We start from the raw sequence: 17,059 nt of genomic DNA on the forward strand, positions 1-17,059 counted from the left end.
AATATTCTTAGGAAAAAAAGAAAGCATTCCTTACCATGGGAATTGCAGTGACTCTAATCATTCAGTCTGTGTTGCAGTGATGATTGCCCTGTGTTGTGAAATGTGAAATATTCACTTGGGCAATGTAGCACACCATGGCCCAGGGAGTGATCCTGCTTTAGCGTGAGAATAGGTTATGTGCCTACTGTGTGCAGCATCTGAATCCCTAGGGAGTCAACAGAGCAAATGGAAATTAGTGATGCAGAGAGAACCTGGAATTCTGTCATCTAAATCTTTCTCATTCGTTTTGTGCTCCTCAGCATGGTACTGATCCATGCTACTGCTGATACGTACTGCCTTGGTTTCCCCATCTGTAAAAGGAGGTTAATAGTAGCTTTCTCATACATGAAATTTTAATCCTCCTATGGGAAGCAGCAGCAATAATGATTTACAGAACTAATGTTTGAAATTATAATTTATAGGTTTTATCTCATAAGGGGATATATATGTGCCATAGAGACCTATTAGCTGCTGCTGGTATTATTGGACACCTTTTGTATCTTCAATATGAAAAGAAGTAGCTGCAATGATTGTTTTACTGAAGAACAGAAAAATAAAATCATTGAAATTAATAGGAAGCTAACTAGTTTATTTCACAGTCAAAGAATAATGGTACAGCAGTTTTTGATTGTTTGATTTTGTTTGTTTTTTTACTTTCTCAGAACAGGAGTTAAGACTGAATTTTTAAGTATATATTTTTAAACATTTCCTTGTTGCATCATAATTGATCTGTAGATCTGCCAGAAAGCTATGCCTACTAAAAGGACATGACAAGCCATTTGGGTATAAGATTATCTTCATGAATAAGTGATGCCATAGAGTAACTTGTTATACAGTAACTGTATAAAGTTAAAGCCGAGCATATGTCAGTATTCTAACAATTAACTGGCTAAGCCTCACTTGACTGATGGGAAAGGTACTTAGTTGTCTGCATATATTAATGTATTTGCTGAACATGGGATAAAAAAAATGTTCTGTTATAATTAATCATTTAAGTGTTTAGTAAGCTCATGTTACAATATGATATATTGCTGCCATGATGGAATTCCTGATAGGCTTCAGTAGCTCCAGTTCACCTGAGCTACTGATTTAAAGGAGCCGTCTCTCCAGGATGCTCCCCCTGCATTAACGCCACAATGTTCAGTAGCATCTGTATTCTTGACGACTTTGTACTTTGCTTTGATTTTTTGATTACATAGTTTTGAAAATAATTTTCACAGTCACATGCTTTATCCTAATACAATAAAACTTGTGGTTATCAAAGCATGCCTCTGTAGCATTCAGAAAAGGTCTTAGATTAAATTCCTAGGCATGCTGGAACTTTGCAGTTTGGTTGTATAGTGATAAATGAGATTTCATGAGCAGGAGAAAACCCATCTGATCAGAACTTTTCCATATTAATCCCAGACACCTAATACAGAGTAGAAAAATGTATTTATTCAAATTTTGAAAGTAGGAAACTGTCATTTTAGAAATGAAATCAGAGATCCACTGAAATATAAAAAATCTACTTTGGCATTTCATTCTCTCCTCTTTGCATTGGAAAGCCCATGGCTATGGCAGCTTTGCAAACGGAGGCGGCTGCCAGTGTTCCTGATAACGTGAAATAACCTTTTGCCATACTTCTCTGGAAACATTTCAAGACACACTTGAAACTTGGGGCTGTGGCTCCCTTGTCTTATGCTGTCATGTTGCAGCATGTTCACACCTTCCATATCTCAGATTTTACTGCTGGTGTTTTCAGTGCCTCCCAGTGAGTCAGAGCTCTTTGTTTTCCGTAAGATCAAAGCCAAGGGAGTAAATAATAACTCTTGGTACTTGAATAGCCTTGAGGTTTTAGATGATCTGCCTCATTAATGTGATTGTGATTAGAGGAGTGTCTCAGACCATGCAAGACCTCACAGTTATCTTCATGAAGTCCAGAATCCAGCGAGTAGCCTATGCCAGAGCATGTTTCACAGGCTCTTTCTGCAAGGAGCTTCCTAGTGAATAGGTAGGGCATGTCCTCTCCCTGCCACCTGTATTTTTTTAAGGTGTACTCAAATACAGAAATACTGTAGGAACACTGAACAGTACTGAAGAAAAAAACAATGATAATAAAAATAGCTGAAATTGACAGGACCATTTGATATTTATAAATTACTGTTTGGTTAGTTTTCCTGTTTTAGGATAAATGTCTAATTGATACTTAACATTCCTAAAAAGAAATTGTTACTTGTTCCATCAAAATAATCTGATTGACCTAGGTGATAATTGTAGATCCCTTTCAACTGAACTGTTCTATTCAAAAATATGTCACTTGTTTATTTCACCATCTTTGTATTCCAAGTGAAGTCCCGTGTCCAAATTCATATGTTTGATTTTCAGTCCAATAATTTAAATAATTCTCATTCTTTTTATTTCTTTTGAATGCCTGATAGTCTCATTATCTATGAGACTTTGCTGGAGGATTTATTGCAAAATATAGTTACTGAATGTTAAAAGTGTTGTTTTCCAGTAAGAGAGAAGTACTTAGCAAGGCTTACTCCATTCATGTCATGAATACATGAATAATTATCAGGATGCCAGTCATGAAATAGCCACTTTCTGAGATGTTTTTATAAACTGGCATAAATAAACTGGAAAGCATTCAGTACTTGGTTGGGTTGAGTATTTCTGCCTTTTCCTTTAAAAAATCAGGACACATTACTCATTCCCAGTACTCAGTACTTTGCAAAGTACAGAATGGCAGTATAGATTTATGATATCTGTGGTCAGACACAGAGGGAGGTTAAACCATTGAGGAAAATAAAATTACAAGTAATTAAATTTACAAGCAGGTTTGCCATCTTCAGAAGATTTAGTGTTTCAGAACGAACAATGATTTAGCCACACAACAAAACTGTGATGCAGCCTTAACAGTTTATGATATAGATACTTTATGTGATGTTTCAATTTATATAATTAAAAATTGAGCACTCCTTTTTAAGGGTATATAGGATATTCAGCTGAGAGCCATACATGGTGAGTAATAAAATAACTGCAATGCAGTACTGTTTGCATTTTTTAAGAGCTGAAACATTCCATCAGGGTCATTAATTTCAGGTTATCTCAGGGCTTTATCTTCAGATAAGAAAGCAATACTGCATATAAGTCTTCAAGCTTTTTTTCTGAGAACAGGTTAGTATCTTCTATTGGTATGAATTTCAAATGTTCACAGGACTCTAAGCTGCGAGGTTTTTTCCCTGATACACCTCAATCTACTAACCAGTAAATATGATAAATATAACTGTACCATTTCCATCCTGTTCTTAAGAAGGATTCAGTAGTATCAAGGTTTTTGGCAAGGTCTTCCTGCTATTTCCACAAGCTAAATACATTCTCATTACCAGTGTATTCTTGGAGGAAAAAAGTCTGCATACACAAAATGAAGCTATTAGGGGAGGAAGGGTGGGGCAGAGATATTTGGGCTTTTTTTGATGGTGTTGTTTTTGTTACTGATTTTTTTTCTTAGTTCATTGGTTTGTGAAATGCAGAAGTCTACATTCTTTTAGCCATAATTTCAAATTAGACAAGTTAAGTTGCTTTGTCAGAATATCCAAATTAAATCTTTAATCTTTGGAAATTGGTTTAAAAGCTGAGGCATACGTGCTTATCAGAATCCATTGCATGTAAATTGCTTTTATCCATTTTGTTTAAAAATAAATTATATTTTACATAAGCGTGGCAATTGCAGAATTTACTTCATCACAAATCTTAGACAATCTATAGTTGTTATGTTTTATTGATGAATTTGAATACTTGTATAGACTATGTTAATTATAAAAAGTAATTATTTAGATGCAGCATATTTAGTCTTCGATTTAGAAACACACACCTGACCTTCAAAGAGAGAAAAAATAGTATGCAAGTTTTTCAAAACATTGCTGCAGTTGGACAAAAATTCAGAAATCCTTGTGCATTCTCCACTGTGTATCTTCATTTAAAGTGGGATTCTGCTGTGTTTGCTTTATGGACTTGGTTTTCTGTTTTTACATTTGAGAGAATGGGGCTGCAGCCAGAATATTACAGCTCAGAAGAATGCTCGACATATTTACATCTTAAACATCTCACATTCAGAGAGGCTGAAGTTACACCTGGCCCTGAGCACAGGTTTGGGGATCTGGAGCAAGGAGGAGCAGTGGAGGACAAGGAACAAAGGTGCTCTGCCCACCACTGAATGATATAAATGAAGGCCACAAAGTTGCACTAGGGAATTTTCTTGAAGGTCAATGTCTAAGGTGCTCCCCTTCAGACCTAATAATTTGGTGTATATCTCTCTAGGAAATGTACAGTGGAGTCAAGAACAATTCAGTTGAAAGAGGCCTCTATGACACCTAGAATCTGCATAAAGATGAATTTGTCAAAATATCTCACTAGATCATTGTGCTCTATTAAAGAAAGAAATTCTCACATAGCCTTGGCTTTTTCACTCTAGCTGTATTCTTTATTCAATTCTACTGTTCCAAAGGTATTCTGGATTTTAGTGTAAGGTCTTGGGCTGTAATATTAATGGAGAATACTTTGTTCCAGTGAAAATATCTTGGTCAGATTGACACTTTGTAATGTGAATCAGGTTCATGCCTCTTTTTAAAAAAGTAAGGATCTCTTCTTATAAAAGTAGTATGTTTTGTTGTATCTTGTATGGCTTAAATATTCGTAGATATTCTTAGATATCCTTTCATTTTAGGGGGATCAATTGCCATCATAAGAGCCTCTATTCAAAGGCTGCCTATTTTTGAAATAGAAGATGATGTCTGCATAGTTATAAATGCAGCTCTACAATGACCATCAGGCTGAAAAGGAGTTTTGCACCTTTCTTCACTACAGAATATAAGTTGCTAAGTCAAATCAATGTAATGTAATGGTGTGCAAAATTGGCTGGTTTTATCTACAAAATAGATTTTTGCCCCATTTCCTATGAAAGTCACAATGCACCTTGTGCTGCTTGTGGCCTTTATTTTTGAGCAGTCTAAGAATTGCAGTGGAATGAGTTCAAAGATCAATAAAAAAGACCACACGCAGCTTCTGAGTTGTGAAATGTAGGTGTAATTTATGCAAGAAGAAGAAGTTGAATGTTTGTTTAAGCCCCTCAAGGTTTTTATAAGGAAGTTTTTTTACACTGAGTAGATAAGAACTTGAAGCAATCAATAAATAATTACTAAATTTTTTCCTGCTATAAGGAAAATACTATTCTTTATGAGAAGTAGAATTTAGCAGTGTGGAAATGAACTTACACTTTTGTTACAGAAGCAGTTCCAAGTTTCTCAAACCAGCTGATGCATTGCAAAAAGAATTACTTTTGGAAAACAACATTTGCCAACCTTACTTAGCTCTCCACATTTAAATGTATGCTTTAAACAATGCCTTGTTCAGCAAGGTTGGGAACCTTTTCAGTCAAGTAGTTTACATTTGAAATTAGCTAAAATTACCAGGGAACACTATACTTCAGTCTGCTTGAGCTTGTGCTACGGGGAAACAGTGTTGACTGTGCTGACCCAGCAGTAAATCTGGCCTGCAATTAGTTTGTCTCATGTCTTTTGCATTTGAATAGACACAGACATACCTGTGCACAATGGCTCTGTGTATTGGCTATTGAGGAACCTGGCACAGTAACTGTCACTTGTAAGTCATTGTGTTTGTGCCAAAATTTCCCACAGAAACAAAGATTTTGACCATTGATGTTTTCTGTTAGATTTTTGAAAATAATTTACATTTGGCCTCAATATTGCTCATCTTTCACTTTTTTTAATTATACAAAATGGTGAGTGGTGATACTCTATCAAATGCCATGAAAAGCTTAATGCACCATTGCCCATTATCTTCTGTAGTAAATATTTACAGGTACAGCAGTGGCTCACGTAGATATATACATATATCTGTGTTATAAACTAATCATTGATCATGATACAAATCACTACTGCTAGCTTAGCCACTTCACACACAATTTTTATACAGCTAAAATGCATTAGTCAATTAGACAGAAATGTAAATATAGATATCTGCGTTTTATGCTTATAAGGGAATTTTTTTCCCAAGAAAGTAGGCTGTTAAATCGTGGTACCGTAACAAATGCTGAAGGCTGCTTTTTCATTCATTGCCACTGAATTTATTGTCAGAGCAGTACAGTCATATCCCATTTCAAGATTACTTAGGTGGGTTGAAAATTAAATCACAGCTCACAAATTCTCTTTTTTCACACACGATTAATAATACTAAAATTGGGTCTAGTTTTAAGTATATTTTGCAAGATATTGCAGTGCAATTAAGTGCATGAACTATGAAAGATTTAGTAAATAGAAAGTGATTTTCCATAAATTAACAATGAATTGGATAAAACAAAATTGCTGCAATGTATGTGGAATTATATCCAAAATAATTACATTGATATAAATTTTGTTAAAGTTGGGCAACACGGGGTTTTATAAAGTCCTCAAATTGTTTTTTGCAAGTTCATAAATCTGAAAGGGATCTTCAGGAGTGATTGCTCAGAACTGGAAATATGAGCTCGTGCTAGATTACATTTTAGAGAAAAAATATATCAAAAGCATGACTTCTTATGTCTAATTATTCTTGCTTGTTCACTTACTCTGAGCTATATCTCCTATTTCTGTGCACAGTTTTGCAATGTTTCTCTAAAAATTCTCTCTGAAAAAGATCCTCTAAAGATGTCTCCAAATTTCAAGGTAGAGAAACTTTGCTTCTGCTAGTATTGGGATTGCATTTGGTGTGCTTTTAGAGTAAAGATCCTGGGTTGGTTTTAGCAAAATGAAATCTAGTTAACTATAAGAAAACTGCTGTGCAAATGGACTTAAAATGCCTCTGTAGAGACACGTGTACACACCTGATTTGTTTGTACATTTTTATTCAGATGTTTAAGAAAGCTTCTTCATATAATTGTGTTCCTCATATTGTGTATAGATAGGTACATCTTGGAAGGTTTCCAAAATAAGATCTGATTACATAATTTTGATACAGCAAGGTAGATGGGCCCCCTTGCAAATCTTCAAACATTCATGTACCATGTGTGATAGCTGTGTTTGGTCCAGGGTAGGAAACCATTGTCTGAGGTAAAACCTCCAAACTGCATGTGGTATAGATACAGCAGTAAAGACTTTCATGTATTGGTCATCTTCTATTGCACTGCATCACTGTTAATAGTGCACAGCATAAATGGAAAGTTCTGCATCCTAGTTTGCTTTTGTTTTTTTCCTTTTGTCTGTCTCCTCTGCTACGTTCTTCAGTTCTCTAGATTTTATTTCCAATATTGACCTGTGAAGGACAAAAATGTGTCTGGATTTCAGAAAAAATAAAAGGCTGTTTATTCATACTGATAGCAAAAAACCACTACTGAACAATAATTTTATAAGCATTTAATTATTTTTTTCTTTTGTAAAAGATAATAATTTCCAATAGCATGATACCATTGATCATAAAGGGATTTTGGGGAGGAATATCAGATGTCTGCTGCAGAATGTATTTTAACTCCTTCTTTTAAAATATTTGATGCTTGACACTGAAACACAAGTCAGAAACGTATTGATCTCAGATACTACACAACTTCATTATTGTTTCTCAGTAGCTCACTATTTGTTCTATTTGCTGGATTTCTTTCTTCCTTTCATAAAGCTGAATATGCTATCAAACATGGATTTGGAATGGTTGAAAAGCGAAAAACTGCTACTGTTTTTTTTTTATTTTTGGCATATATGTTGCTATTTTCTAAAGGAACTGCCTAGTGTGACAGTGATAAACAATTTTTACTATTATTGCTACTTCTTTTCTTCAATTACAAATCAGTTAATGTAATAAAATAAGCTTCATTGGAAATATTGACTGAACCATAATGGCTGAATTTTTTTTTGTTATACATGAAACTAAATATATATAGCACTTTTACTTTTTTTTTTTCCTTAGTGATCTTAGTGAAAATCAGATTCAAGCAATACCAAGGAAGGCATTCCGAGGAGCAGTAGACATAAAAAATCTGTAAGTATTTTCTTCCTTCCATATATTCTGATGATAATGCTTTGTAGGTACAGTGCTCTTTTTTTTTTTTTTTTTGTATCAGATATCTTTTTTCTAAGAACTGGTATAGCTGCTTAAGGAATATCTGCATAATACTGATATCATTTGTTTGTGCAAAATACTTTAACATATCTTAAACATCCTCAAATTGCCTTATGGAAATGTAAAAAATTGAAATAAGTTGAGGACAATATGGCATTATAACTATTAGTCTGTGAAACTGAGTTAAATATTTGAATATCAGGCAATTTGAAATATTTTATGGTTTCATGTGGTAAAAATCATTTTGCCTTGGTTTTAAAAGTTTGTCTTTCGTTTGCTTACATAAAAGAAAGAAAAGTCATGCTATTATCTAGTTTTGCTAGCATATGTTTTTATACTTGTGTGACTATTTTACTTGCTCGGTTTTCTTCTGTTGTCTTTTCTGAAAGAAAGATACTTTCCTGGAGATAGTGACTTTGAAGTTCATGGACAGGTTTTGAATTCTTATGGTTTCTAAATGTGGAAATATGTGGGTTTCAAAACAAAGCAAAGCAGTGACTTTTCTACTTTCTGTTCAGAGTGGTGAGGCACTTTAGCGGGTTGAACAAGCCAAACAACCTGAAGACTGTGATGAACTTCTGTAGTAGGAAACAATAGGTTATGCACTCAAAAACTTCAACCCCTGCTGTAAGCCAAGGACTCATCACTTACAAACAGCCAAGGACTCATCACTTACAAAAGACAGAGGACATAATAGTAGGTTTCAGAAAGACTATGGAGCTTCCAGAGTGATGCAGATGTGAAAAAATATGATTGCTATTTTATGTGGCATCAATAAATGTAGGGAAATACTAGGTTATAGGAGGCTTTCATGTTATTCCTGCTGAAATAATTTTATTAATTATTTATTAATTATTTCTTTTTTCAATTAATTTTAATAATTGAAGTGCTAAAATAGAGGGCAAACATTCTAGTTGTATTGCTTTGAAAACAGGAGTGCTCTGTGATTGATGTATCCTCAGTAGGAGAGGATGGGCTAGGAAGCCCTTCACTTTTCTGTCTGCCTGTGATGGAATCCACTTCATTCTGCTGCCTGCAGCACTGCACACAAAATGATGAGGAAAATGTCTTTTTGAAGATTTAGCAGAATGCCCAAGAATTTGGTCTACTACAGTTCTTCCCTGCAATGAAATTCTATCATATCTCAGTGGAAAAAATCATTATGTTCAACTCTGTTGTGTTCAATAAATGCAAGTGCTTGTGATTCTCAAAGTAGCTTTGTTACTGTGTTTAATTGACAGTTTATGAGTTTTTATTCAGAACTAGTCCCACCACTATTCATGGTCAAAAAAGATGTTTGGCTACAAGAAGCCTCTATTTTTCTACATGATCTTTTCTATTTGAAAATTTATACAGCAACAGAAAGGAACTTTGGTTGTAGAAATAGCAGCATCATTGAAAATATTTTAGTGGCAAAGTAGTAGTTTATAATATAGATGTACTTATATATAAGAAATTTCCAGTTAAAAGCTGCTTTAGGATGTTAATCTTTATCTGAGATACTGTTTTTATCTTAGTGTGAATATTTAAGCTAAGGATTCTGAATTAGGTCTGAAACATGCATAAAACAGTAGATGTGTCCTTTAAAATGCTTATTTTTTCAGGAGGTAATTTTAAAAAGATAAAATCATAAACGCCATAGCATTGCCACAAATTTCAAATCATATCTGTAGCTTTTTTTTATTGTGATAGGATAAATACTACAGGTATCTCCTCATTACTTGTCTCAGGGAAAAAAAAACCATCAAACACTTAATCTGAAAATTTCATGATCCCTCTAAAATTGCTCTGCAGAATGACCAATTAATTAATGGGATGAGTTGGATGGATTCTAGCGCAGCATTTATATAACTAGATCAGGCTGTTTTGCCTTTCCTAGAATCTTTGGTGAGGAGAGACAAACCTCAGCTTTCCATCTAGCCTTGGTCATTTCTTAGAGAAGACAGATAGACAGAAGTTGTATTTAATTGTTCAAGAAAATTAAGGAGACAATTGATAGGTAACAGGTATAGAAGGCATCACTATTCAAACAGGAATTGAACTATCTCTCAGGAGGTTGTAGCCAGGTGTGTGTCAGTCTCTTTCCCAAGTAACAAGATGATAAGAGGAAATGCTCTAGAGTGGCACCAGGGAAAGTTTAGAATGGATATGAGGAAAAAATCTTCACCAAAAATTTTTTTAAGCTTTGAAATGGGTGGCTGGGGGAAGAGATTGTGTCACCATAAGCTGGAGGTATTCAGAAATGTGTAGATATGGCACTAAGAGACATGATTGAGCAGTGGACTTGGCAGTGTCAGGTTTACAGTTGAACTCCATGATCTTAGAGATCTTTTCCAGCCTAAATGATTTTATGAGTCTATGAAGGTGATTAACCTAAGGTCCAGGAACCAAATACTTGTATAGCCTTACTAAGAATTGTCATAAGCAGAATTCCATATTTGTTCTAGAAATAACCTAGTAGCTGAGGTTATGTTATAAGATGTAACTCTTCCAAACTCATCGATGAGATAGGTAAAGGTGCAAAGAGAAAAGAAACCTGTATTAGAGCATATTGCAATATATATATATATATATAAAAAAATGTGTAACAACAGTAATTACATCAGTTTCAATTTAGATTACTGAGCCTTTTCTTTAAAAATGGAACGATTGATAACCATCCAGAACAGTAGCTCTGTTAAGCTGTTTTAAAAGTGGTTAACCAATTTCACAGAATTTGACCTGATAAAATATTTTATGTTCCTGAATGGAGACTCACCATTCTCTCAATTCCACCAAATACCTTCCTTCTGAATCAGGAATTGGAGTATTTTGGAAAGCATCTTATTGTATACTTCTCAGTCTTTGCAGAGGAAAGGGAATGAGGTGTTTACTCAGACAATCTGAAGGAAACTGCTTCCTATAAGTTTGATAATACCACTATAACCTCCTGCAGCATGTTAGCTCTAGAGTCCTCTTGATGTTTCTCAGAAGAAGCTGTCTAGTTTCCATAAAATGCATCCATGGTGCTTTCTTTCTGGACATCTTAATGCTCAGCATATAGATTCTGTAGAAAATAAAAGCAAAATGAGCAAGACATTATGAGAATTGACAACATGGGCAACCTGCCACACCCTTGTAGTGAAAAGAATAACAAACCCTGAGAAACATTCAGGCTTCAGAAATGTAATTTACATCTAATTAGAATTACCCAGTTTCCAATTTGTTATGCCTTTCATCTTATAAGTGAGAAGAGTTTAGCTCTGTCTGTACTCTCATTTGAGGCAGTTGTAAGCAGCAATGGGATCCCCCCCCTTTCTCCTCTCTCTGACAGCCAAACAAATGCATTTCTTGCAGACCATGCCCAAATGTTACCTGCTTCAACCCAATTCTTGTGGCCCTGTTTGACTCTGTCTTCTACTGGGGAGGCCAACACCAGGTTCCATTTCACAAACTCAGAAGTCGTCTCAAAAATGCCAGTGTCCCTGGCTTCACTCTCACCAATGCAGCCCAGTTGTTTGTAAAGTATTAAGTTTTTCAGTAAAAGTGACAAAAATTGAGGGAAGCTTATATTGTAGTAGCTCTCCAGACTAAAAGTCCAGTATCCATTTTTTTTGCAGTTCAATTGTAGAAAAACATAATATCTACAGTGTGTCAAAGTCTCAGTTTTTTTTATTCAAGGAAGTATTCTTGAATGACTTAACGAGCAACACATTCTTTACACTATAGCTATTGATCTGGGACTTGGGAGCAATTTGGGTGAAATTCTGGAGGTATATGTCTGAAAGTTACCCCTAATTTGCAAGTTTTTCAGGAAGAGTATTCACCAAGACATTAGATTCTTCAGAGAACACAGTGACACCCACTTTAAAAAAAATTAACAGAAATTATCATATAAATGGGAAACTAAACACAGATTTTTTAATAGACATGGTAATGAATGTTTCATAACCCTCACTGATGATATAGTACTCACACTGGATGTGAAAGATTCTTTAAATTTTTCCCAACATCAGGAATTTTGTTTGTATTTAAGATGGTAAAAAAAAATACTTTAGGTGCTCAGATTGCAAGCTTAAATGGGGTTGTTTTTGAAGCTGGTTGAATTAGGAAGAAAATTAACTGAGTTATTTAAATTTAAACAAATTTAAGGCACCACTGAAAGAACAATAGTGCTATGCTCCCCTTTTGAGTAGATTTTGGTCTTATGACTTTTCCATTTCAAGTGTGTAAAATTTTATAAGATTCCAATTTTCTCTTTCTCTGTGTAATGGATCCTTGGCAGAGGATGGAAAGGAATACACCAATATCATGGTGGAATTGCGATGCTAAATATGTGCAATCTCAAACATTACCAAAAATAGTAGGGCACATTTTCATCATATCTCATACAAGGATATTGTGCCCTGTTTTTCTTGTCATGCTCTTGGCCTTTGTTTCAACCACTCTCATCTTTGGGTTCATTTGGGTCCATTTCTTTCCAGCAAGTGGAAGAGACTGTAGCTGTCATGCCAGGCATAAAGGCTGCAGAGCAATGTAGTGACTCCACACATTAAATTGCCTGGGAAAATTGAAGAATTAGTCAAGAGGGAGGCAGTCACCAGCATCCAATCTAAGTCCTTCCCATTATACTAAGTTTTGTCCAAAACTTTGATTGATACTACTTGTTGTTGCCCTTATGCCTCTTTTATGCTGATTGTGAAACATTTAAAGCTGCCACTAGAGACATAAATGGATTTTGTATTAATTATTTTTGGGGAATGATTGGACTTTTTTTAATTTCAATTATTAGTAGTTGAAAAAGAGATTCCTGCTGATGTTCTCATAACTTATTTCTTCTCAGATCACGCATAAAATTCCACTGCAACTGGAAGTATAGTTGTCTATTCATCTGTACAAGTGCTGTTCTAAATGCATTGCTTGCCTAAGATATGCTTAAATAATCTAGAATTCAATATTTCTCATGCTTGTTTTTACAGGAAATCTCAATTGGACTGCTAGTCTATTCAGCCACCTGCATTTCAAGTTTTCATAAAGAAGGATTTTCACAGGGTGTAGTGAACTATATTCTGTGTATGCTTAAGATTTTTATTACAATAAAAAAATATCTCTGAAGCCATGAAGGAAAGAATAGGTGTACTTTTCTAGTGCCTCCTAAACCTCTTGTTGCCAAGCAGGTTGGTGACCCTGTGGCCTTTGGGGAAAAAAAAACCAACTTGTTCTTACAGATAGTTAAAATAAATAACATTTCAATACTATTTTTAAAGTTTTGTTTTCTTTTAAAAAGTTATTTCTGATTAATGTGATACTATCTTTGAATTACATAACATTTAGATTTTTAATTTTGTATACATCCTCCTTTTGATGACATTCTTCTGTTTAATTTTTACTTTTTTTTTGTATTATTTTCCTCCTGTAAGATAATTCTGGGTTTAACCAAATAAAGTGCGAGACAATTTTCAGAGGACTGAGCAACTGAACTATAAATTTTTTTCTTTCTAAAATTTCTAGTTTGTTCAGCGAGTATGCATTACTTGGATGTAAATATTAACAGTCATGGGAAACAAGCAGTTCTTTGAAGTTTGATAAAAAATAAATAAATTCTCCCATGATTTTTTTTACATAATTTTTAACTAATTCCTCTGAAATTATTGATTTGTCTTGACATTGAGATTGAGAAATAAGAAATAGGAATCATAACTCAGTTCTATTGAAAAAAGTAGCTCTTGTAAAGGACCACAAAGTGTGTTCAAACTGTGAAGAACAGGAGGGTAAAGCAGACAATTGTTTGAATTGTTCCAACCTTCAACTTTCTAGGAATGAGTAAAGGAGGTTTTCTCTGTCAAGAGTCAGGTGACAGATTTTTTCCTGTATGAGGGTAGTAGTTTTTAAATGTATGCAGCATCTTCTGTTAGCCATTAAATGTTCTTCTTGTGGGATAACAAAGCTTATTTTAAGATATTTATTTATCATTATCTGGTAGACAAGATATGCCAGAAGGGAAGAAAATATAAGTTAGCAACATGTTTCTACAGCATAAGAGCAATAAATATAAAACATTATAAAGTAAACATATTATTAGTTGAATGCTTATTATTCTTACTAGTTCTTATTGCTAAACTCACATAAACATTGACATTTTAAGCAGCAGTAGATTAATTCAGTTAGATTATTTAATATAGAAAATACCCAGGTAATACTGCAGACACGGGTGTAAAATCCAGTTAATTCTCTGTGATGATGGAAGGATTTTGAATGTGACAACTGTTGTTTAGTATCTTATGAGCATCACAGGAAGGGCACTGCTGAAGCTTTGTGAATGTTGGAGGCAGAAAGGAACAGCAACTTTACAAAAGCATGGAGAGATCCCACAAAGAAAAGACCCAAAATGGAGATGCAGCAGGCAGAAAGATGATAAACTGGGGGGAGGGGAAGGATGAGAATGGGCCAGAGTTGCTGGTCCACGTCTGGTCAGCTTTGGTTCTCAGAGTGTTCTAATAATTTGAAAAGAAGAACAACAGCTCTTGGGGAAAAAAAAAAGCCTTCTAAATTGGAATTAGGATTATTGGTATACTCAATAGCTTAATGGTAAGAAAGGTTTCATTATGGTATTGGAGATTTTTATGTGTGGTTTTGAAGGTCATACTAAAAATAAATAAAAGAACGTAACTTAAAGTTAGATAAAAATATAATTTTTCATTCCTAGTGTTCTTGCTTGTACTTTAAGACATAGCTTAATACACACTTGCTACTGAGAACCAGTTTTATCAAAACACACTATCACATTGCTTCAGTATATCTATTAGAAGGACATCATAAGTTAATGTTACACTGGTTATGAAATAATGTCTAACTTTCCATTTGGGTCATATATGTAGTGTGGGTATCCTTACCCTTAACCTTTACTTTTACCATAAATTGCTATTAAAGCCAGTCTTCAAAGTCATGTTCTTTTCATAGCTTAAAAAATAAATGTAGATATATAGATATATATCACACCAATTGTTCTTCATGGTGTGTATCTAATGATTTTTTATCATGGTTGTAACTGATGGAAGATAATCTAAAGCATGAAGATGGTTGCATCTTTCAAAGACAGTAATTTTTAAAACTAGGGAATATTTTTCTTCTCCCATCTGCAAACCTCCCTTCCTCATACTGAAACCAATTCATTAGCTCAGTGCAAACAGAATAATCTTTCTGGTAAGAAGATTTAAATGGAAACAACTCACCCTTCACTAAGGTAGTGTCATGGTGACTCATTAAAGGAAGTCCAAAAGTTTTTGGGATCACCACAACTGCTGCCAGTCTGCTGGAAGAAATCTGCCTTTCAGTTTGTGTAGGACAAGATTTGCTCAAGTGCTTTCTCGGTTTTAAAAGATTTTCCTTTGTGTATAATGTGGATGATTTAGAAGAAGCTGTGTCAGCACTGATTTATACATTGACAGCTAAGGATAATAAGATATGGGCAAACATACAGCTCACCCTTTTACAGATTAACCTGCAGACTGCATTAGGCAAATTTGATGGCATTAAAAGATTTTTCCAATTTGTCTGGAAACAATTTCTCTTTTGTATTGTGTCAAGGGTAACATTTCATGCCATTGGAGTAATTTAAACAGCTTTGATAAATTGTTTGAGAGGTTATACTGTGTATATATTTTACCATTTTAAAATAAAAAGGCTGTTAGCTTAATTGTTAAATGAAATTCATTACTAAAAATTGAAGAAGCCTTAGAAAGTAGATCTAAATATTCCAACACTGCAGTACTGGTGTTGTAACATTGCACCAAAATGATTAAAGATCATATTCAGCAACTGATAGTTTGCATTTAGCTTTCAATACACAGAAACACAGGCACTGTTACAATTATGACAATATTTTATTTCCTTGCAGTATTAATTCAGACGAAACTAGAAGAACTTTATAGAAGTTGGTACATTACATTCAGCAGTGGTTCTGATGTTTTATTAATAAAGTAAAATGTTTTCATAGATTCAGAAAAGTCACAGAAAATGCTTTAGTAGAAGTGTCATTAGCCCTGCTAGCTAATATATAATTGAAGACAGAAGGGCAGAGTTCATTTGTATTTTGTTCATTTTCTTAGTATTGTTCACACACATTTACTCATATATATTATTTGACACTGACAAGCTACCAGCTTGGAGAAGTTTTTAAAGTGAGGTTTTTTTCATCTTTGCTTTGCAAGTCATGCCCTGAAATGCATAAGACATTTCAGTATTTATAGGGAAAGCTTTTATGAGTAGAGAAAGTGTGATTTTATATCTGCATGGTTGTTAATTTAAGCAGACATTTTTAATTGGGCTATATGTGCTGTATCAATGTTTTGAATTGAAAAGGTAATAATCATCTTCAGAGAAACGAATCTAAATTTTTCATAACTTCATACTTAAGGATTAATAATGTATGGGATGGATTGCTGAGTTTCATGTCTAGAATTCGAGTGCTCCATTACAACATGCTATCTGCATATAATTGCAGACAGCACAAAGTCTGTAGAAAACCAGACACTGAAGGTTACAGCAGAAACACTACTTTCATTTGAAGCAGAACTAGAGATGAGTAAACAGGTCTGTAAATGCCTCGGACACTGTTATTTCCACATGTAGACTTATTCCAGGAGGTAATTACAGTAAATCCCTGGCATACCCGGGGGTAACACCTCCCACCTGCTCCAGGCATGCACACACGCAGGGAGACCCCTAAAACTGGTGTCTGTCCCTGGTCCCTGCTGCGGCGGGTGGAATTAACATGCAGCTGGGCTGCTCTGATAAATGGATTCTGTTAGGTCACCGAGGGGATGCGTGTGACATTAAGTGATTTACCGTCCTTTACCTTAATGAAATTGTTTCAGCGAGATGACGCTGAGAGCTTTTAATGGATAGCTTTTCTTGATGTAATGAAATTGCATTCCTTTGGCATTTAATATAA

General features: G+C 34.5%; 1 protein-coding gene across 11 annotated transcripts in view; it reads left to right on the forward strand.

The window, feature by feature from the left end:
• Positions 1–17,059, forward strand: part of SLIT2 (slit guidance ligand 2) — a 257,601-nt gene that overhangs the window by 140,082 nt on the left and 100,460 nt on the right. For all 11 annotated transcript variants that reach the window (XM_030946830.1, XM_030946825.1, XM_030946835.1 and 8 more), the window contains exon 5: positions 7,975–8,046. In XM_030946830.1, the coding sequence (XP_030802690.1) occupies positions 7,975–8,046 (72 nt within the window). The remainder of the gene's footprint in view (positions 1–7,974; positions 8,047–17,059) is intronic.

Source organism: Camarhynchus parvulus, chromosome 4, assembly GCF_901933205.1.
Source record: "Camarhynchus parvulus chromosome 4, STF_HiC, whole genome shotgun sequence".
Classification (NCBI taxonomy): Eukaryota; Metazoa; Chordata; class Aves; order Passeriformes; family Thraupidae; genus Camarhynchus; species Camarhynchus parvulus.